The 23,127-nt window shown below is 31.7% G+C and overlaps 2 protein-coding genes across 5 annotated transcripts in view; one reads left to right on the top strand and one right to left on the bottom strand.

The window, feature by feature from the left end:
- The window catches only part of LOC129803045 (KH domain-containing, RNA-binding, signal transduction-associated protein 3-like), a 39,823-nt gene extending 32,672 nt beyond the window's left edge, over positions 1–7,151 (bottom strand). For 2 of the 3 annotated variants that reach the window (XM_055849362.1, XM_055849365.1), the window contains exon 1: positions 6,699–7,151. In XM_055849362.1, the coding sequence (XP_055705337.1) occupies positions 6,699–6,915 (217 nt within the window). In that variant the 5' untranslated portion in view covers positions 6,916–7,151. The remainder of the gene's footprint in view (positions 1–6,698) is intronic. The other variant, XM_055849364.1, reaches the window with a different exon arrangement.
- LOC129803044 (KH domain-containing, RNA-binding, signal transduction-associated protein 2) overlaps positions 6,374–23,127 on the top strand; it is a 183,576-nt gene continuing 166,822 nt past the window's right edge. For both annotated transcript variants that reach the window (XM_055849359.1, XM_055849361.1), the window contains exon 1: positions 6,374–6,439. The gene's annotated coding sequence lies outside the window, so the exon portion shown is untranslated. The remainder of the gene's footprint in view (positions 6,440–23,127) is intronic.

Raw genomic sequence — 23,127 nt, 5'->3', positions numbered from 1 at the left:
TTACATATGCTGTGTGTATGCTATAAATGATAGAATGAGATGGTACACGATGAGAAAAGGGCACTTGCAATACGCAGGGATCCCTTTCGTGACATGATTTCAAACAAAAAAACAATTTTACTCAAATGGCTAGATGGGTGTTTCGCTCAATTTGCTTAGATATGATAAAATATTTATAAAATTGAATATGTCCTTTTCACTTCATTCTTTTATTATTGCGAATCCTTTTCAACTTTTTGGACAAATTTCACAAGTCTGAAGAAGATGAGATGAGAAAAGTGAAAACAGTGTAACAGTCTAAAAACATATCAAATAAATCTAAATAATAAATGAATATCTCCATGTTAGTAACTTTTCAAATTCACATAAATTAAATTTATCACAAATTCTATATTATGACTTTTCTTTACTAACATTGAAAAGAATTTCTTGTGAAAATAAAAAATTAAATTTTCAGACAATACACCACTCGTATTTTATCCTGAAGAGACAAGAATACCTGTGTGTACAAAAGCTTTTCTTTGCTCTTTGGAAAACTCATACTGAACATATGAAAATACACATTTTCTCAACCATAATATAATATAAAAACTAGAGATAAACTTAGAAAAGCTTACATTAACTGAGATTCTTTTCAAGAAAGCTCGAAGTGCTTGCGATCTCTAGTGGTAGTCTCAACTTTCCCTTCATTCAAGGATGAATCTTTAAGCATTAAACCTTAAAATATTCCACTATTCCATAACTATTCCTTTGAAAATAAATAAATAAAAAATAAAAAAGGAAAAATAATATCCTGAAGATTTTTTAGTACATGACTGTTCTAAAGTGCTTTTGCATAATCTACTTTTCTTTGTGTTGGTTCCTGTCTCGACTATTTTGTGGCCTTGGAACACGACAAATTTGAGTATAACAGTTGTGAAAAAAACCAATTATAAGTAAATTCGATTATGCAGAAGCATATGAGAACAGTCATGTACTAAAAAAAATCAGGAAAAAGACTTCCTCTCTTCCATTTTTCATTGGAATAACATCATAATCCATTTCATTCTTATTATACTTATCGAGATATTTGAATTGCAAGGTAATTATTATACTGCTCCAACTCCATAGAGAGAGCCAGGGCCGTAGCTAGAGTTGAATTTAAGGTAGGGCAATAATCAAAATGTTTGATTGATATATTTTGGTTAGTTGATTTCCGTCCACTTCACTTGAATGTAAGTGAATGAGGTAAAACAAAAAAATATTCAAAAGACAAATTAAAAAATATTTATTCTAATTCTTCGATACATATAACTTACGGGGTTACGTGGGTCAAAATTGACAAAATTTATAGCAGATTTTGTTCTAATTTCTTTTCAATATAATAAAAAAAATATTATTAACTAAAGCTCTTAGCCACATAAAAGTACAACATTCAAACTATATTTCCTGATATTTTCATTTTAAAATTTATCCTGTAGGTGACTTAATTTTTGGAGACATTTTTGAAAAACAAAAAAAAAAACATATACTTTTCGGTAGACAAGATTTTTCGGAATTGGTTCATCTGGAAACCAAAAACCAAATATTTCCTGCTACCTGATGAGTTAAATTAGTCTTTGAACGAAGGAATTTTAAAAATGAAATTTGAATTTTTAAGAAAATTTCATACACAAAAATACCACTTTTGACGTGTTTTACACTATGTTTCGTCTTGTAGAACATAAGATCTTTCGTTCAAGGATTACTTTCACTTATCAACTAACAGGAAATATTTGTTTTTTGGACTTTAGATGGACCAATTCCGAGAAAACTTCATCACCAAAAAGCATGTCTTTTTTCAAAAAAAAAAAAATCTTAAAAAATAGGGTTGCAATGACTAAATTTTTGAAAATTTGAAATAAAAAAATTAGAAAATATAGGTTATGTTAAAGAGTTTTTTTTAATATGCTGAAAAAATTGAGAAATTATTATATTTTTACAGTGTTCTTGATCCACGGAACCCCTTAACTATCTTGAGAATGCGTAAATGAGAAAAGGAATTGTATTGATTTTTTTATGTAAGAAATGTAAGAATCTTTACACTCTGATAGGCTCTTGTCACAGGTGGCTTAAAAAATGTATAGCCTTTATTGAAAACCATAAAACGATATCCCTTTCCGTTTTTTTCTCCAGAAGATTTAGAAATATGAATAAACGAACAGCCACTTTGCCGTGTAAGTAAATTTCTAAATATATTTCTGCAAAGTTCGAGCCAGATCAGATGAAGTTAAGTTTCATCTCGACCCACAGAAGCTGAGATTGTAAATAATCTCATCTAAAAGTCATTCCACCGAATATATCAAGGAACACTGGCAACAATATACAAATGAATTTCATTTACTTCAATGTTGATACCCCGTCTGAATCCTTTTACATTTCCCCATCGCGATATACAATTTCTGCAGAAATTTGGCGAATAATAATTTTGTTAAATTTACATTTGCGTCTCTTTTCTGAAGCTCCGAGATTTACTGAATGAAAGTTAATATTGGAGCTTCAGTCAATTATTACGCTGAGATGCACGACAAAAATAATGGATGCATACAATTTGAAAGCTTTCCATTTAAAACTTCAACTATATGCATTATACTTTTCTTTTATTATCAGTTCATTCTATTCTAATTCGATGAGAAAAGATGAAATTGATGCACAAGTGCCTAACTCACTCAAACTATTATAAAACTATAAAACTTTGTCAATAAAGACTACGGTAACGGTAATTGATCTCATATTAACCACAATGTGATTATTTGCCTGGAAATATACTCAAAACTCAGTTTAACTATATTAAGATACAGCATTATAACAAAGTTTAAAATTGAATAACCTCAAACAAAGTTGAAGTATATTTTTAATTCTTTCTCAGCAATGGTTTCAATCAATTGAAAATTCAAGAGATACGTCGTAGTTAAATAAACAAAGCACTATAACTTTGAAAGAGGAAAGTTCCTAAAGTTTAATTATTACGACAATTCCACAGCCAAAAGAAAGATAAAACTTTGGAAAAGATAATTTATGATTTTCCATAGTAGATGTTGATAAAGTTACGTTAATGGGAAATAGTGCAGTAATAACAATGGGTTTGATTAATAAAAAAGCTTTAAAGAGTTTTTTCAAGAGATAGAACCACTTTAAAACCAAGCTAATCCTGTCCAAGATTGAATAAACGGAAAGTCTAATGGCCTCTACACACTAGAGAAATTTATGTCCATATTGAAGAGCTTTTCATAGATAACCGTACGGAATTTGCCTCAATATGGACATAAATTTCTCTAGTGTGTAGAGGCCATAAGGTTGAAGTAAACATATATTCTCCGCCCGAGTGCTCTGTGTATTTTTCTTTCGAATTTTTCGATATTTCGACAACTGACAATTTGACATTAATTTACAGTTTTACGACATTTTTTTAACGTTGTCTATTCAAATCGAAATCAAAGAAAAACAAACTCATTGACAGAAATTTTTATTCAAAGAGCCTTCAATTAACCCTTTACGCAAAAATGTCTAATTTATTGTCAGGCGATAAACTTTGGTGGCGCTGTAATCATTAAAAAGTAAAAAGATGTCAAAAAATGGGAAAAATAATTCAAAAACGTCTTTCATTTGCCTTATTTTAATTTCTTGCTCCTCTTTATTATTTGTTTTAAAAGTGCAGTGTTTTAAGTAATCAAAATCAATTCACAGAATGAGAAATAATTTCAGGAGTGGAAAAACGGGTATTTAGATATAACTCTAGGAACAGTTTACACCTCTTCCCAGGATAAGAGATCAGAGCACAGTCACAGAAATTTTATTTTTATGGAAAACTGAATTACTTTCTAGCATCCAACTTACATTTTACATATAGCTTATAGCCTGTAGACAAGGATGAAGCATAAGCCATGTAACATTTTTCAAAAATTTACTGTATGCTAGAAAAACTGCGTCAAATTCACAACTGTCAAAAGTTTTTAATACTGATCTCAGAGTTTCAAAATGGACTTCAACTGGAGCAAAGTTTAGTCGCCTGAAATTTAAGGACTAAAAATCGACTCAGGCTGATCCTGGAAAATATTATTTGGCAGTAAAGGAAATTTATGCAAGTTAATTTTGGAGCTCTATTATGCTAATTGTCAGTTTGATTGAAAAATTCTTAACCAATTAATAAGAAAGCTATGACAATTCTGACAACAATATAATGATTTTGGTACACCTTTTAGATAAAGAAAATGGAAAAAAGATAAAGAATTGTGGAACATATTCTAGGATGTTTCGTATTTTACATTTTTAGGGTTGAAGAAACGGGATCAGGCATCTTCGTTTCTTCCATTTTGTTTTTTTTTATACTAATGTTTTTTTTCCTCGTTTGTCTTTGAAATCTTGTCTTCGATAATCTTTGTTTTTTTGGGCACTTTGTCTTTGGAAATCTTGTCTTTCATATATTTTGCACACTTATCGGAAATTCTGTCAGTCATACATTTTGCACAAGTTATATTTTATAATAATTTATAACTTATCAAAAATTTCCCTTTTCTCAGAAAATTTCCCTCAGAAATTCGTCAGGCGATTCTGATAACTTCCCAAAACACAGATAATTTCCTTTTGCCCCAAAGGACGAGACTAAAAACCTCCCAAAGCATAGAAAATATCGCTTTGCCCTAACAGGCGATACGGATAATTAGAGCTTGAAGTTCGACTTTAAACTCAGACCCTAGGCGCATAGCGTTCTTGACCTTATAAAACTGCAATTTTATTTTTTTTTATTATTTTATTAGTTGATATGCTTATGTGAAGTGTATGGCAAAGAAAATGTTTAATTTTTGTACAAAATGTATGAGAGACGAAATGTAAACGTGCTATATCACACAAGGATTTCTTCAATTTGTAAATTCAAATAAATTTTCAGATGAATGGTTCCTGTGCGTTATTTTACATTAAAAATCATTTGATTAGATAGATTTTCGAATATTTATTGATATAAACTAATACTTCGCCCACCAAAACATGTTTAAACATGCTAAAATAGCATAAATGTGGTTGCTCAATTAAGTTTGAATTCAGCAAATTAAAATGCTAAAATTGCTCATTAATTTCAATTTTATTGCAGTTGCCTTTTGAATCAAATTTGTTCTTATTAAATTTACTCAATCGTAAATAATTATTATTTGTGGCAAAAGAAATAAAATAAGTACAGTGACTAGTGATAATCCTGTACACGAGTGAAGCTTGAATATCGGGAGTAATTTTCTGAGTTCCTCCAAAGCAATTCGAAGGAAATTGTTGTGTTAAGAAATCGCAGTTGGAATGAGTTCATACAGATTTTCAACAAGACTGTATAACAGTCTCTTCATGAGCCTCCTTGCCTACAATCTTTTCTTCGGGCTTTGGGGATCCTTCTGAAAAATAGACATTTTAAGTACTATTACACATTTTCCGGAGTCATTCACCAACCAAAATCTCGCGGCTCTATTTAAAATTGAGCAAATTTCTTGTAAAATGTGTTCTGGCTGTAAGAATTTTCAAGTAAATTCTAGAAATTTTAAATTGCTCAATTGGCTCAATTGAATTTAAAAGGAAATTCTGAAAATCCTAGTGTGATTAGTACCATAAAATACGAAATATACTAGAATACAGTAGACTCTTCGATATCCAGCACTTCGATATCCGGGTGACAGCTGCCAAACACTGGCGGTTGATATATTCAAAATTATTTTCACTAAACATGAAGTTTGTCCAGAGTGAATTAAAGTATTATTAACATTGTATCGAAGTTTTTAATACATAATTGTGATAAAAAATGAAACATAAGCACACCATGAAGAAAATTCTCTTTTTCTTTGTCAGACAGAAAATAAATTCACACTGCACAAAATAGAAAAACCGTTGATCATTCAAAAAACCTAAATGTCATTTTGTCCCCCAGTCAGCCGGATATCGAAGAGTCTACTGTACGAAGTTTCCGCAATACGAAATGTGCAATACAGTAGACTCTCTCTCAATCGGGAATATGCGGCAAAATGTCATCCGGTTTAGCGATAGAATTGAGCGTCAAAGCCTTTGTAAATTCCAGAAAAAGCGCTCAATTATAAAAAATCACGATAAAATAGGAAGAACTACAGCGAATTTGAGCGAATTAGCTTCATAATTAAACGTGAAAATTGTCAACAAAATTTGTCACCCGATTGAGCGAGAGTCTACTGTATATTATATACGAATATGTAAAACACGAAATGTAAAATACAAAGATTCCCTAAATTAAATTCAAATTTTTTTCAATCGCAAAAAAATTGGAGTAGTCCTCAAAACTAAGTATATAATCTAGTTTGATTTCAAATAACAATGTCAAAAATTGTTTTTTCAATAAGAATTCGGCAGTTTTCTTGTCGTCCTTAAAGGGTTAACACGCGAGTTCTTACATTCGGAGGCACCGGAGGTAAAGGTAAGTGATCAAAAATTACTGATGAGGCTCTTCTAAATATTTAGATACATCTTGCGGAAGTGAAATGGGAAATATCTTTATGGGCAATAAGCGATTTGTTTAGAGAGGCTTTTTGCGGAAATGGAATGAATATTGATCCATAATTTATGTATGGGCTATGCTATGAGACAGTCATGGCGGCCGGCAAAGCAAATTTTTGGCACACAATTTTTGCGGTACTTTTATCAATAACCAGAAGGAGATATATGGGATATCTTACCTTGTTCTAGGAGTCTATCACACAGGGGGTATTTCCTGTCGACCTGAACTCTCTCTGCGAGCAATTCGCGAATATATTCCGTGGCTTTCTCATTGGTTGGAGCCTCATCGGCATCCTCATCCTGAGCATCACGATTTAAATTGGTTTTCCTCTTGAAATCACTTGATCCATCGCCGTAATTTGAATATTCACCGTTTCCCTCAAATGCCTCGGTCATTTTTGTGCACTCAAATTCACTAATAAACAAGAAATTTCTTTAAAATTTCCAACAAAACACTATTGCCCTTCGCAAAGTCGCTTCGCTGTCACATGCACTTGAGTGGTGAATATAGCCATCTTCTACCATATTCACCACCCGGTAACATTTGAACGCAACGGTTTTAATTGAAAAATTGCAAAATAATTAAGAACTTTAAAAATGTTTATTATAATTTTTTAATTTATTTCCTGGACGTCTTGATTTATCAAAATATTTCTTGCTTCTCGAATTTACAAACAATTTTGGAAAGATTCACAAAGTTGAAACTTGACTAAGGTAAAAAAGGAAATATCCCTATCTATACCTATTATTGCCTAGGATAGTCAATTACCAATTCTTCAGAAAACATTGGAAGAGGAGCCAGAGTAAAAAATGATTAATTAATCTCTCTTACGATGGGCAGCATCAGTTGCTTCATTTATTATGTGTTCTTCCCACTCAATGTTTAATAAAAAATATTAATCATCCTCCTGTAATATCGACCGAAGGTGCTTGATATTATTAGTTTCAATAAATTTCTCTTTATTGATGCCTAGAGGGATTGAAGCTTTGCAACCATTTGTGGCTAAATTGTGGTTTTTTTGCACGTTCAGGTGACAAAATAAATGAGCTTTCTCAGCTTCTTTCTGCACCTTAACTTTATATTACATACAATTGGATTCTACAGTACATGGCACACGAGGAAAAGCATTTATATATATAAGATAAATAATAAAAGTGAAATTTTCTCCTACAGAGAACAAAATGAAAAATACAACTTCCAAATTCATTTTTTTTTGTACATTCACTTTGAGCAAGTGAAAGAAAGACTTTTCCTGCGGTGGAACTTGAGAAAATTACACGCGTTCCCCTTTTATTTTCTCAGAATGTTTCAGTTTTGGAATTCTCAATAGGATTGTGGAGAAGTTTTTTTTTCCATTCTTATATGTTTTGCCTCATACTTTGTCAACTATTCTAGAAATTTTGTTCTCATTGGCCCATTTATTCACATTTTATTGAAAATATAAGGATATATTTTCAAGCCTGTTACAAAAAGAAGCGAAAACTTAGGAAGTTTCAATTAATGAATATTCAATCAGACCGGAACTTAAAGCTTAGAAATTGGGAATTTGAAACAGTTGCCAGCGCCATATGCGGAAGGCAACAGTGCCCTCATGTGGAGGAAGTAGTAATCAGTGTATTACAGTCAAATTGTTCCTTAAATATGATCGTTTTTGAGATTTCTTAATAATCCAAATTTAAACAATATTTTCAAAAACGTTGCCGAAATTCATATAGAACAAACTTAGCTTTAATTGTAGTGCTATTCTAATAAGGAGAAATCTTTCTCTTGAACACTTTTATAGCACTTTACTGTTCTCAAGTTCTTCTGCATTATCGACATTTCTTTTTAAAGGTTCCTGTCACAGCTGTTTCCTCTAGTCCTCACTGTCTTCTATTCCTCAAGTAATCGTAACAGGATCCAAAACAAACAAAAGTCGAATAGGGTAGAGTCAGCCCTTTTCGCCATGTAAGCACTTTTTTGCCACTTAATATAAAACAACTAATTTAAGGCATTTAAGAATAAGTAGCATTTTAACACTCATAATATGTTCTGTTCTAATATCCCAATACGTTATTACGTCTCTTAATTAATTGAAATTCGTTTTAAAACAGGTGGCGAAAAGTACTGAAACAAGCATAATTGGGGAAATGCATATTTTTCAATGAGATTCTCTAAAATTCTCGAGACGTATCCTTGATATATAGATAGATATTGCTTCAAAGTATCTTTATACAAAAATTAATTTTAGTCTAACAAAAAAATCACACCTAGGCCCCTAAAACTTAATGGTGGCGAAAAGTACTGACTCTACCCTATGTAGGAACACTTGAGAACAGTAAAATGCTAAAAAAAAATGTTAATTTTTCATTGGAATGACACCATTAGAAAAATAACTTTGGAATATGTATTACTTACTTATTTATTTTTTTAAATGGAATTTCTCGAGGAAATTAATATAATGCGATAATATTGAGAACGGACCATATAAAATGGTTCTAATTCAGACTTGACGTAAAACTTTCTTCTCGTAACCGTAAACATTACATTTTGAATTCAACCATCGTAGGTCGTTCAAATTTGAGGAACTTTACTGTATTCACTGTCAATAATTTTTTTTTTCATTTTGCAGCGAAAATATTTGGTGAAAATAAACTGTTTAGCTCTGTACAGAGATAGAAAAATATTTTTAAAAAAAAAGATAGTAAAAGAGTACTATTTTCATTGATTATTATTGTCAATAATTGTTTTTAAGTAAGGTAAAGTATCCTCTATTCAACCGCCTCTCTATTCGACCACCCTAGGTTCCTCAGGTCGACCAGGCGAAATATTTATTCAAATTATTTATATTTGCAATAATATTTGGCAAATAGTTTAACATCATAGGGTCAGTTATTTCATAATTAATACAAATCAGTGAAAATATCATAGAAATTGACCATAAAACACTGAAAAAAGCACTTTTACGAAGCGTTAAAAATATTTCTTAAATAAAAATTCGCAATTTTTCATCAATTTATGGCATTCTTATTGATATTCTTAATTGTTTTCTTAAGGAATTATTTCAATTATTACCCTTACAGATTACTTGAGAATTCAAATTTTGAGTCTAATCGCAAGTTGAGGACTTTATGTTTATTCTGTGCAAAAATTTTAGTTCCACGATTAAATTAAACATTAAATTTAAGGTCTTAAAATTGAAAGTGCATTTCAAATATAATGTTCCTCAATTCGACCTATCGACGAATCATAGGAAGTGGAGCTTTTTCATTTAAATGTTTTACTACTTCTGAATAAATTCATAAAACTGAGTTTTCCTATTTTATATTAATGATTGACTTAATTTTAAGCGTTATTCATGAAGTGTTAGAAATACAAAGTTAAATGCATGACTTTATAGTTTTGTGGTTTATTTAATTTCTTAGAAAAATGGGTGGTCGAGTAGAGGAACCCCAGGCGGTCGAGTAAAGGCACTCTGATATCAGAGTGGTCGAGTAGAGGAACACATCGCATTTTTAAAACAGTTTAATTTTTTTGTAATTTAAAATTATATTATGTCTAAATGAAGTTCACCATAAGATAGATAAGGATCTATTCTATAGTTTTAGATAAAAACCCTATCAAAAAAGACAAATTATAACTGATTTTTCATAGGTTTTTCACAAAACATCTCCTTAAGTGGTCAACATAGGGTCCTTTACCTTAATCTGTTTTGCAAGTTTTTAGAAATTGATAAATTCGAATTAATAGAATTCTGTCTTCTTATCTCAAATTTTTTTCTGTGAAGAAAAAAAGCAAGTCTTAGTATAAAATGCAAAAAAATACAAAGAGATTTGTTTATCAACTTTTAATTGATAATAATTGATTAAAAAAACTGATTTACAAATTCATGAAAAATACTGATCTGAAATAATCTGACTGAAAGGTATTTCATTTTGCTTCATATATTTATTTATCTAATTTTGAAAGAAAAAAAAATATAAAATGTGACTCGTGAGAAGCGAAAAGAGTCTTACTGTGTTATCACACTTGCACATTTAAATTTTAATATGATTCACATTAATTGTCGCTGGTGAGAGTCCAAATGTGTAATTTGTGTGTTTGAATCATTTTATATTCAAAATTTGAGCTATTTGTTGATAAAAAGGTAGACTTGACCCGCAAAATTTGATATAAATTGATTTATAGCATTAATGCGAAAAATTAATGCGATTTTCTCTTAAATTTTTTAATGTGAAAAATATTTATGCTTTAGGTAAATTTAAACTTATTTTTGCAGGCCAAGTCCACTTCTTTATCAATAAATAGAAAAACCCCAAATATTAAGTGACTCAAAGACACAAATAACATATTTGGACGCTCACAAGCGACAATTAATGTGAATCACATTAAAATTTTAATATGCAAGTGTGATAACGCCGTTAGATGCATATACAGTGGCGGCCAAAATAATAGAATCACTTTGCAAAGTTTATATTTTTTTTAAACTTTTGTATTTTTTTCCCAATTTGTTGATACAATTCTGTAATAGAAATCTTCAAATTACTAGAATCGTAGAATAAGGGTTGTTTTGGCCGCTAGAGGTCCTTATTTTACATAGAATACGTCAATAGTGAAATTCAGTTCGACCAAAAAATTGAAGAACTGTTATTTATGATTTCTAAATATGACTTTAATTAAACTTATTCGATTTATAGACCACATTCTTTAATTTAAATGAAAGTGGTCCTATCGTGTTGTTCAAACCAAATTTCACTCTTGATGTATTCTGTGAAAAATAGAGACCTCTAGCGGCTAAAACAATACTCATTTGACGTAAGGTAATTATTTGAACGTTTCTACATCAAACTTATTTCAACGAATTGGAATAAACAAAAATGCTAAAGGGTAAATAGTGGTCTTTGCGGACCTGATTCTATTATTTTGGCCGCCACGGTATCTCCGATTCTGCTGAACCCATTTCGTTCTTTACTGAGAAATAAATGAAGACATTGAAATGGCCGAAATTTCTCTAAAAGTAATAAAGCTCGTAAAACCGACATAAGAGACCCTGTAGTTTCATATGTGTCAGTACCGTTAGAACTAAGAACACATAAAAATTTTGCATTTGCGTGGGCACTTTCCCCTAAATAAATATAATACAGTAGACTGTGATGTTATTCTGCATTATTAAGGGGATTTCATGAAATTTTCAGTTAATATGAGCATGTAAGCTTAATATGAGTATGAAGGTAAACAAAAAATCGTTGCATTTCAAACAATTTGATGCCCGAATTTCTCTCTAATCGTCTGACATTTAGGTCCCAAAGGCCCGAATTTGGGAGAGTCTACTGTAGCAGAAATGGCTTTCAAATCGAATATGAGTAATACAACAACGTACTCAAAATTGAACTAAATTAAATTTGATGTGATGTTTAGAAGAAGAAGAAGAGTATGAAAGAGTGGGGTAGACATATGCAAACGTTGGAGAAAGAAAGAGACGTGAATTTTGATTTCATGAAATTTTCCCTATCTAAAAATTTTTCTACAACTATTCCTAATTGTAATAATTTATACTTATCGCGTTAAATTGAGCCTCGTAAATCTTTTGACCACTTTTGACCTCTCTGTGATAATTTTGGCACAAGTTATGAAAAATCAATTTCTTCCAACTAGGTAGACTTACACGATACGAGATTGATTTATACTTTATATATAATACTGAATCGCCAATACGTTATAAATGGATTTACATGGGGAGAAACGTAAAACTTCCATTTGTACTTTATTGTTGAATTGTGCTTTTAAAGCACTGGTTTTTAGTATTTTTTGCAAACATTGAAAAATTTAGTCTATCCTACATTTCGACTTGTGTTGCAATAAATTTTCAGGAGCTCAACAAGCTTGTCCCAGAAACTGAAATATGCTAACAGGACAAACAGCACTGCAATTAAATTTAAAAATTTATTTTTACGAAAAAGCCACGTTCTAAATTTCTTTAAATAAAAATTCCTGTGTTTCTTCTCGCGGGGGAAAATCTTATAGTGAAAAGTGTGAAGCAAAAGAAGATAGTATCTGCTTGTTAGCAAAAGCCTTACATATCTCTCACGGTATACTTTATGTATGTATGGTACATGTGTATATAGAATTTTTCTATTTTATTCCTCAAAAATTCAAGAAAGCACTTTCTTTTAATGTCAACCCGTCACCGTTGCATGAAAATGCGAGTGTGGAAAAAAAGCGGTGGATAAAACAACAATTCCACGGCCCAGGGGGAGAAAGATGCTAAAGTTGGAAAACACGTCAGGTGAACTTCAAAGCTTTTCAGGAAATAGCTACATTTCTTTTCTGCCAACATTTATTCTCTAAATATTATACGTAGTGAAATTTTATTTTTTTTTCTTTCTTATTGCTCTAACTCTACTTATAAATAGAAAGTAATATGATTTGCCGATTTTGAGTTATATGTATATTTCGTCTCTTTAACACTCAAAGGTTAATATTTTTGCAAAATATTGGAATTGAAAGCCTTGGGGAACCTAATTCATGGTGCTATTCATGCTATTCCAATAAAAAATTGAAAATGCTTTTTAATACTTTACTGTTCTCAAGTGCTTCTACATAATCGACTTTTCTTTGTATTGGTTCCTGTAATGACTGTTTGGTGGTTTTAGAACACGGTGAGAACAGTCGAGACAGAAACCAACACAAAGAAAAGTTAATAATGCAGAAGCACTTAAGAACAGTAAAGTGCTAAAAAAACATATTCATTTTTCAGTGGAATAGCTCCACCAAGGTGCTATTCCAATGAAAAATGAATAGGAGAAAATTTTCCACTGATCAATTTTTTAGTAAATTTCTATTCTCAAATTCTTACTACACTGAGAAAAAAAGAGGCTGCGATAAACTTTTTTTCGTCATAACTTTAACATTTTTTAGGTGTAAAAATATATCAACATTTTTTAATGTTAATTTTACACCTTTTAAGAGTAAAATCAACATGAAAGAAGGGTAACACCTTTTAAGAGTAAAATCAACATGAAAGAAGGGTAACTTTAACCCATAATACACCTAAAAAGGGTAATATTAACACCGTTTTCGGATTAATACTTCAGGGTAAAATTAACATTTCCGAAATGTTATTTGAACTTTTTCGGATTTCTCTCAGTGTATAGATAATCGACTTTTCTTTGTGTTGATTCTTGTCACGATTGTTTGGTGGTTTCGGAATACGACAGGGTCTGAGGAAAATTAGTCGTATCAAGGACCAACACAAAAATATGTCAATAACTCAGAAGCACACGGTAAAAAATTTCGGCACATATTTGTTTCAAAAATTAGCTTGTCCACGGACACCATAATTTTTGGCACAATCTTGTCCATTTTACGAGACTCAAAAAGATAATCAATATCAGTAACAAATTTGTTCCAAAACGTAACTCGTCCACGGACACCGAAAATTTTTGAAATAAATTTGTACCTTTTAGGAAAAACAAAAAGATACCCAATATTAGTAACGAATTTGTTCCGAAAAATAGCTCGTCTAGTATAAAATCGTATCCCTCCTCCTTTCATACACTCAGTCACCCGTCACTAACGAATCGAGGAGAAGCCCAAGTCTGTGGCAATTTTCGTGCTACATGGTTTCACTTTTTTAATTCTATATTCCCTTCCCCTCTTGCTGCCAGCACTCGCATACGATTTCGTCATGCACGCGTCTATATAAAACACTCTTAAGTTGATTCTTATTTGATGTTCCTTATGAACTTTCGCCATTGAAATCCATCTCGACTGAAGTATAAGCCTTAACTGTAAGATGAAATCTCTTACACGAAGTTGTTCCCGACAATGGGAACAAAAAGATTCCCCATATGAGTAACAATTTCGTTCCAAAAATTACGTCGTCCACGGACACCGAAAATTTTTGGAACAAATATGTTACAGATGTAGAAATAATATTGTTATAAAGAAAATGTACCAATTTGATCCTGACAGTGGGAACAAAACAGCCGAGTACAATAAATTCTGTTCCAAATTTCAGGAACAAATTTGTGTAAAACGAAATCGACTAAAATTTGTAGATATTCCACCGTATCAAAACGGTTCCAAAAGAAAACTCTAACAAAATTGTAACTATATTTCGTAGCAAAACTGTAAAGAAAACTTTTTGGAACAAACAAATATCTTCTCTAGGTAAAAAAATCGATTCCAAAAAAATTTGTTCCAAGGAAAACTTGTTCCAATATTTTGGCAGTGTCCAAAAGTTTTTACCGTGCATATGAGAAACATACACGTATTAAAAAAAATGTCCAGGAGAATTGTCATTTTTCATTGGAATAGCACCATTAACCCTGACTGTCCGTTTCCATTCTTTACAGAAACCAGAGACCAAACGGTTAGTGATAGTGACTTCGGAAGATCCCCTTCTCTTCGCTATATATGGATATCTGAATTTTCAAAAGTTGTGGAACACGGTCAAGTTTGAGATACAAATTTTTCAGCCAATAAAAATCATCAGTTATGGACGTTATACACTTTATAGACAAAACTTGCAAAAATCTTAAGTCCTAACCTAAAATAGATTCCGAAAAATCATAAAATTATTAGTTTATGATGTGATTAACAATTTTATGATTTTTCGAAATCTATTTCACGTTAGTACTTAAGATTCTTGGAAGCTTTCCATAAGTGTATAACGTCTATAATGATGACTCCACCCTACATTAAGTTTGTTTTCCTGTGGAAAGTCTAATTATTCCGTACAAATTTGAACTTATTCAAACTGGATACGAAACAACTGAATCGGTAATGATTCAGGAATTATTCTAAAATAGTACGATAATAAACTGCCGATAGGGGAAAGTGGGGCATCTTTGAAATTGGGATTTTTCACCTGTTCTTAAATAAAATTGAGCCTTATCGTGATATAATTTAGGTGCACAAACAGATCGAGAGCTAAATTACATTATGATATGGCTCAGTTCCACATAAGAGAAAAATCCCAATTTCAAAGCTGCCCCCTTTCACCCTATTTGATTTTTTATCTGAGCGTGTGCACTACTACTTAATCCATTCAGTGCTCTGCATTGAGTATTTATTGCTTGATTCAATTTTGCTCATTAGGGAAAAGTACTCTTTCTTCGAACGTTCATGCCTTCGAATAATGTGACTTTTCTTTTATTTTGCCAAAGAGTCTTAACACATTATTATCACATAATTCTCAGTAATTGATAATAAGCTAACTAGTATTTAATAGAAATGTGTAATTTTCTTAGGAAAAATTAAAGAAAACTCAAATTATTCGAAGGCATGAACGTTCGAATGGAGAGTACTTTCCCTTACGTGTAATAGCGTATATGCAGCATTAAACTCCATGTTCCATAAAATTTTATCTGAGACTCAAACCTCAGTTTTAGTTTTTATGGTTTTAAAAAGAGTCACTTATAATTTACTACGAAGAAAATGACAAAGGAATAATAAGTAAGGCATTGACAAAGAATAATATAATTAGTATAAATTACAACTTGTTTTTGCATAATTTATTTCAGACTAAAAATATTTATCCTATGGTACCTCAAATTCGAAGCATTTTTTTAAACAAACTTATTGTTAAATACTATTACGAAATCAGATTTTAGAAGAGTTTGGCATGAATATGTTATGAGCTTGAGCATTTCGCAAAGTAAGGCTGCTTTGCCACACTTTTTTGTATATCCGTATAATTATTTCATTTGATGCACAAAATGTGATGAGAGTTTTTTTTCTTGCTAATTTAATAAGCAAGTTGGAAAATTGCGGGTGGAGTATATCGAGTGAAAAAAAAATGGAACATTTCTTTTCACTTTATGTTGCTTTTGCTAGAATTTTGATATGCTTTTAAAAAATAACTTTTGAGATTTATTGCACAATATTAGTCATGAGAGCCTACAAAATTCTTGGCTTTTGCCCAGACAGCTTTCGAAAGGTGTGAATGAAAGTGGATTCCAAGCAAGTTCCTTTTTTTTTCTTTAAACCTCTTGTAGGAACACCTTCAGAATTTATGATATCATAACTTTTTCACCTCTATGAAATCCCTATATTTATTTTATTGATTGGATGTTTTCGTATACCTTTTACGTCCTTTTTTTTAGCACCACCCGCAAGAGTGCGTACGATTGAATTTTCACTCCAATGGAATTTTTTTCTCACTATGCAATTCAATCGACATTTTTGAAATACACTTCACGTACCACAGAATAGTGTTTCGAAGGATGAAAAATTCCATCCACATCCCAAGTCAGACCAGAGAAGTCAATAAACCGTCTCCTTTGAGATAAGTTTCTATTTGCAATTTAACGAAATCCCCAATTTTTTTCCTAAATGCATACCTCATTTATATAAATTGAAGTGCCAATACCAATAAATAGTTTTAAATAATTAAACATGCGTTTAATCTTGAGAATGATGGTTCAGTCCAAAAAATAATTTGCTGTTCCCAAATTGTAAAATGGGAAAATCTTGTAATGGAAGTATATTTGTTCATGATACGCCTTCAGACGGTTTTGCTAAACCAGGGAAATTCAAAGAAAACAGACAAAGAGAAACTCTTGAGAGGTTTCGCGAAATTTGGGAGACTTTATAAATTTTCTAAGAAATCTGAGAAAGATAACTTTTAAAGTCTCGTGAAACCTAAGAAGTAAAATTCCTAAGAAATCAGTAAAGTACTTCTCTTGATTAAGACTTGATTGAATGCAAGCTTTTAACAAGAATTCCCTGCTTAGACCTTATACCGTAGATGCGAGTGATCGTATTCCAAGCGTGGGATCGGGAATGTTCGTTTTTTCTATTTTGTTTTTTACACTTTTGTTTTTCGGTAATTGCTGTTTTTTGGAAATTTTGTCTATGAAAATCTTGTCTTGCCAAGTTCGAGTACCAAGGCACCGGAAACTATACGTTAATTTAAAAAGTGAACTTACAATCTTTACGATCAAAAAACGAAGGCAAAGCGTTGCAGCTTTGCTGAACGCTCAAAATCAAACGATACAACCTTTCGTAAATTATTTTTTTGCACAGTAATGTGGATGGTGTGGGTGGATGTTGTGTGTGTTACCGATATAAACATGACTCATAAACTACCAGAAAACCGTCCAAGAATTGAAAATTTGTAGATACTGTTTTTGTGGTTTTACCTTCTATTGTAAAGCAAATTTAATCCATGTAATATCCTAGATACACTTACGACTTAAGCCGAGAGACGGCTTAAGGTAATACGTAATTATAATAAATATAATGATTTGATTAAATTCTCATCAGTTTCTTACTAAGACGTTTGTCGGCTTAAGCCGAGAGACGGATTGGTCAGAAACTGATGGAGCAGTTGAGCAGTCTTTTGGCTTAAGTCGTAAATGTGCTTAGGGCTTAAGACTTAAGTATTTGACGTTAAAAAATTGATTAAAGGAATGCATTGAAGTCAATGGACGAAATGTTAAAAAATTGTAAATCTTCACCGTTCACTGCTTTGTTCCTTGCCAAAAAAACAACAAGAAAAGAGTTAAGTTTAATTTAAAAGTTAAAGAACTTAGGGTAAAATGAGGTAATTCAAAATAATTTTTACACGGAATTTTTGAGATTTTCTCGCTGTTTTAGATAAGCAAAAGAAAAAGAACACAAAGAAGTACTCTTGAGTGTAATACGGGATTCAGATCTAAGACTTAGATCTAAGACTTAGGAAAAAAATTGACTTAGGGTTGAACTATTAAAGATAGATCTATAGATATAGATTCTCAAAAAGCAATAAAATTGCTCTCTATTCAGGATTTTGAGACCTTTGGGAACTGGGCTAAACATCTTGTCTGAAGACTGCCTAAAGTCCCAAATAGACTCAGGCTGATCCTCAAAAATATTTAGCCCGTGAAATTTGACAGTGAAGATTAATCCCAAACTGTTATATACACTTAGGGCTTACGATCATCGACTAGAAGTCCTTGGCATAAATTTCCTTAACCTAATCCTCTACTGCCTAATTTTACAGGATGAATATTTTAGAGCAGGGGTGTGCAAGAACCGTTTAAAACCGAATAAACGTCAAAATAAGTTTGTTCTCGTTGCGTTTTGACCATTGACGTACAAGTTTCATTTGACGTTTGTTCAGTTTCAAACGGTTCTTGCACACCTCTGTTCTAGTGGATCAGCCTGAGTCTATTTGGGCCCTAAGGGCCTTGACAGACATGAGGATTAGTCGAGAGACGGCTTAGCGTAATTATATTAGAAATAATGGTTAAAGTGCATTTCCAACATTTTCCACTAAGTCGCCTCTCGGCTTAAGTCGTAAGTGTATCTAGGGCATAAGGCTTATACTTCCCCGTGGTCTTCTTTTCCTTTTTACTCATATAAAACATTGAGAAAATCTTATTCAAAATTAAAAATGATTTCGAATTATCCGATTTTACCCTACCATACCGTGGATTCGAAATCAGAAAGACTGGATTAAACTAGTTTGCAAAGTTTGCAAAGTTATATTTATATTATCGAAAAAATATTTGAGCAAAGTTTTTTAACTGATTTCTTGTGAATTTACGGACATCAAGATTTTATCTCAAATGAAGAAAGTGTGGAGAAAGAAGTGAATTGTAAAAAGACGAATTTCGCTCTATATTTTCATAAATCATGCAGTGTCTTAAAGAAAAGGAGAGATTTCTTCCAGATTGAGTTATTTACTTGAGAAAATTTAATATTTCAACGTTTATCTTGCATCTGAAAGACAAACACGAACCGCCACACATCTCTTAAGAGGATTTATAACCCAGGAAACTTGTTACTAACGCACGACTTATATCCTAATTCCTCTGCCTTCGAACAATGTATCCTGGCAGTGACAATCAATGGTGTTTAATCTTTTACACATTTTCATGTGTATTCTGGCCCAAAGATAATAAGGATGTGAATTTGTAGTTTACTACTTCTTTTCTGTTGAATACAATTCCGGTAGAATTCATAAAATGGTAGAGTAGATTTTGAATTTGTTTTGCGAACAAGGTGCAAACCCTTTGAGCAATTTGACCATACTAAAATACGATATGTGTTGTATATATACAAACAATTATATGTCCAAATGTTTGTCATTCTCTTTAGGGCTAAAATACAATTCTAACTCCCTTTATCTTCCATTGTGACAAAATCTGTATTGAATGGTTGTGTGTGAAAAAGGTTTTGACCATTCCCTCCATTAGGTTTTACTCTCTTGTTGTTTTTTTTTCACCCTGATATTTTCCTAATTTTCCCATGGGCAGAAGGAGAAATAATACTACCATTATCCAGAGACCATACCTCCCCTATCTCCTCAGTCGTATAAATCAAAGCACTGATGCTTGAAGGGATATTTCATTGATAATAAGAAAAGTTTCACAACATTTTCCTTCAACCATTAGCAAAGACATTTTCTCACTCAAACCAAATTTACGCCAACTTTTTTTTATAGGTATGAGTAAGGCAGTTTCGTGCATATATGAAAACTAGTAATAAGCTTAGGTCAGCTTACTGTAGGGACTGTAGGTAAGATTCTTAACGCAAATAAATCGGTTTACATGAAAATTCGATTTGTGTTTAACTCAAAATCTTAGGGATTTAGATAAACTGAAGAATTTGATCTTATCGGTTGCTCTGAAGCCGGGATAAAAAATTATTTGTTTTTTAACAGAAAGCCCCGTGTGTCCATGTGACGAACTTCAATTATCTCAGAGAATTATTGAATTTGGTGTGGTGTTTTTAAACTCTCTTTTAATTAACGTGGGCGAGTGAAAGCGGTCAGATACCTGTATATTTTCACAAAGTTATTACGGAAAAAATATTTACACAAATGACAAAATCGGACGAATAGCTGAATATGAGCAGAAAATGATGTATGTACGAAATATAGATAGGGTAACTAGGGCACCACCAAACACAGGGTAGCACCGAGCACTTTGATTCTCTAATCTGATATTAGACATCAGAGGACATGACCTATAAGAATTTCAAAGTACTATACTAGGGTGGAATCACTACTTCTCGCCAGTAGTGCCCCACTTTTCGCCACTTATATTAAAATTGCAATTTTTCCATTATTTGTGAAATAAATTAGCCGCAAAATTATTTGTAACTCTACTGCTGTTACTTATAGAGTCGAAAAACACTAATTTTTTGTTTTGAATTTAAATGTTTGATCAATTTTTAGAGGAATATTTTAAGTAAGTGCATCGAATCCAATATTCCTTACCAAATATAATAAGTGCCATGAAACTTTTATCGAACAAAATTTGATTTTTCAGTAAATAATTTGTCTATTGAACATTTAATTACATTCGACGAATACATAAAATTTGTATTTAGTTAGTTAATATTTCATTTTATATTATTTTTATGTAAAAATGAGCCATGGCGGAAAGTGGTAATATTCTAAAATTTATTCACCACCCGTCGCCATAGCTTTTCAATAGGAGACGCTAACTTCCCCCTTGTAGATTCTCAGTTGTCAAATATACTTTGTTTACTTTCTGCAATAGTCTAATAATTTGATTTCTCAAATAAAAGTTAAAAAAAATAATTTAATGTGAGTAATAATAGGGTGATTATGAGGAAAAAGACATGCTGAATGTGTTTTTTTGCATAATATTGCCCAAAATCATCTAGTTTGAATCTTTTTAAGTGGGTGGCGTGAAGTGGTTACAGAACTGGCGAAAAGTGGTAAAAAGTGGCGACGAAGTGGTTATTTTTGCATTAAAAATCAGGGGTGGAATGATAACTTTTCGACACTATCGAATCGATAGTATCGATAAATCTATATCTGTAAGATTAAGTGGATGTCGAATTTTTACGGATTGTTGGGCCATTCATTGCGACATTTTTAAAAGAATAAGACTGTTGATATATATCTATATTAGTCACAGGAAGTAAAGCTATCGTTTGAATATTTCAGAATCGACAGTCGATAGTATCGAAAATAAGTCAACATGTCACCCCAGTTTTTTAGGTACTCCCGTGTTAAATTGTAGGACTTTTGTTTTGACGAATCTAGAGCCAATATATCTAAGTAGCTTTGCGTCAAATTTGAGTTATGTGATAATAAGGGGTCAAAAGTTATAATACAATTAATTTCATTTTTTCCTAAAGGTGGCGATAAGTGGTTACTCCACCTTATATAGATGCTTGTCCACGGAAAAATGGCCGAGATAATCCAAGTGGCTTAGAAATAAAAATTAATGTTCTGTGCTACCCAATGTTTGCTGGCGTCCTAGTTTCCCTTACATATAAATGTCATTTACAATTATGCCGAAATAATCATCAAAATCGGTTAAGCGGATGTATAGAAATAATTGAGGTTATACATTATGGGAATTGTTTTTCGACTGTAGTGTACCTAGCGATAACTTTGGCCTTATGAAGTTCAAATATTTTTAAAGTTATAGGGTTCTGTGAGAGCTTTCACTTGCACCGTCACTGATCAAATTCGGTCAAATAGAACTGAAAATAAGGCGTTTTGAATTTTGTGAAGTTTGACCTCCCATATCTCCGGTTTTATTGTAACTACAGAAAATCTACGCAACTTTTTAAAAGCTTCATGGCTTAGATTGCAACATTCAAGAATTTTATTAAGTTGTACAACGGCGTTTTTGAGAAAAATTAATTTGAAATTTTATGCTACCACAGGCCTACCAGTGGTGTATTTTAGTACAGTTATCTGAAAGTGCTCATTGAGACGAACATAAACAAAAATTTGGGGCAAAGTGTTGATTAGAACCAGAGATATAGGCCGGTCAAAACTCGAGTATGGGTCTGGGGTGTCCGAGGTACGTAATTTAAGGCAGCTATAAAATACTAAAATTTGAGCCTGATCGATACGAGCGGAGCATAGCTATTGAGAAAATAAAAAGTGATCCAAGAAGTGAAATAGCTGTCTTATAGAATCAAGACTTTTATTGCAAAGATTTATAAAGAGAATTTTGTATTTAAATTCTCATGCAGGCACTTAAATCTTTTGAAAATACGCCATCCCATCTGACGTATAAAACTGATAAACACCAAAATATCTGTGATCCGAGAGTGACGAAATACATTTCGACGAAGTTTGAGCTCGATCGGAGGACATGAGATTTTGTTAGGATTTATTGTAAGTGAGATAATAAGAATATTTAAATATTTCTAAACTTTAAAATATTTATAATTCATTTTTTATTATTATTTGCTTAGGGAATGTGGTTTTTATTGAGGTTTTGCTAAAAGACTGAAGACTAAAGGGTCGCAGCAGTCGTAGCCAAATTAATTACAAAAGATGAAGTTAAGTGCAAGAAATCTTTATAGTTTTCTAAAATATATGAGGTATTTTTTGAAAAAGTAAAAGAGAGGTTGTAAATTTTTAAACTAAATGATAATAAAATCTATTTTTTATATCAGGAGAAATAAAAATACAAAATGTCTGTTGATGAATCATTTTCATTATTTCATGCACAGAGCTTTACAATTTAAAATAATTTATGATGATACTTTATTAAAGTGAGAAAAAAATTACGTATGCAACATTTTAGTGCTACAATTGAAGCAGTACTTTAATAAAGTACTTCCTAATTGCTGGAAGAATTTTAACTGATGTTTTTTTTAACGAGATGGAGACGTCAAGTGTACATTATAAAGTGGAG

This window comes from Phlebotomus papatasi, chromosome 2, assembly GCF_024763615.1.
Source record: "Phlebotomus papatasi isolate M1 chromosome 2, Ppap_2.1, whole genome shotgun sequence".
NCBI lineage: Eukaryota > Metazoa > Arthropoda > Insecta > Diptera > Psychodidae > Phlebotomus > Phlebotomus papatasi.
This window is presented reverse-complemented; position numbering and strand designations above follow the sequence as displayed.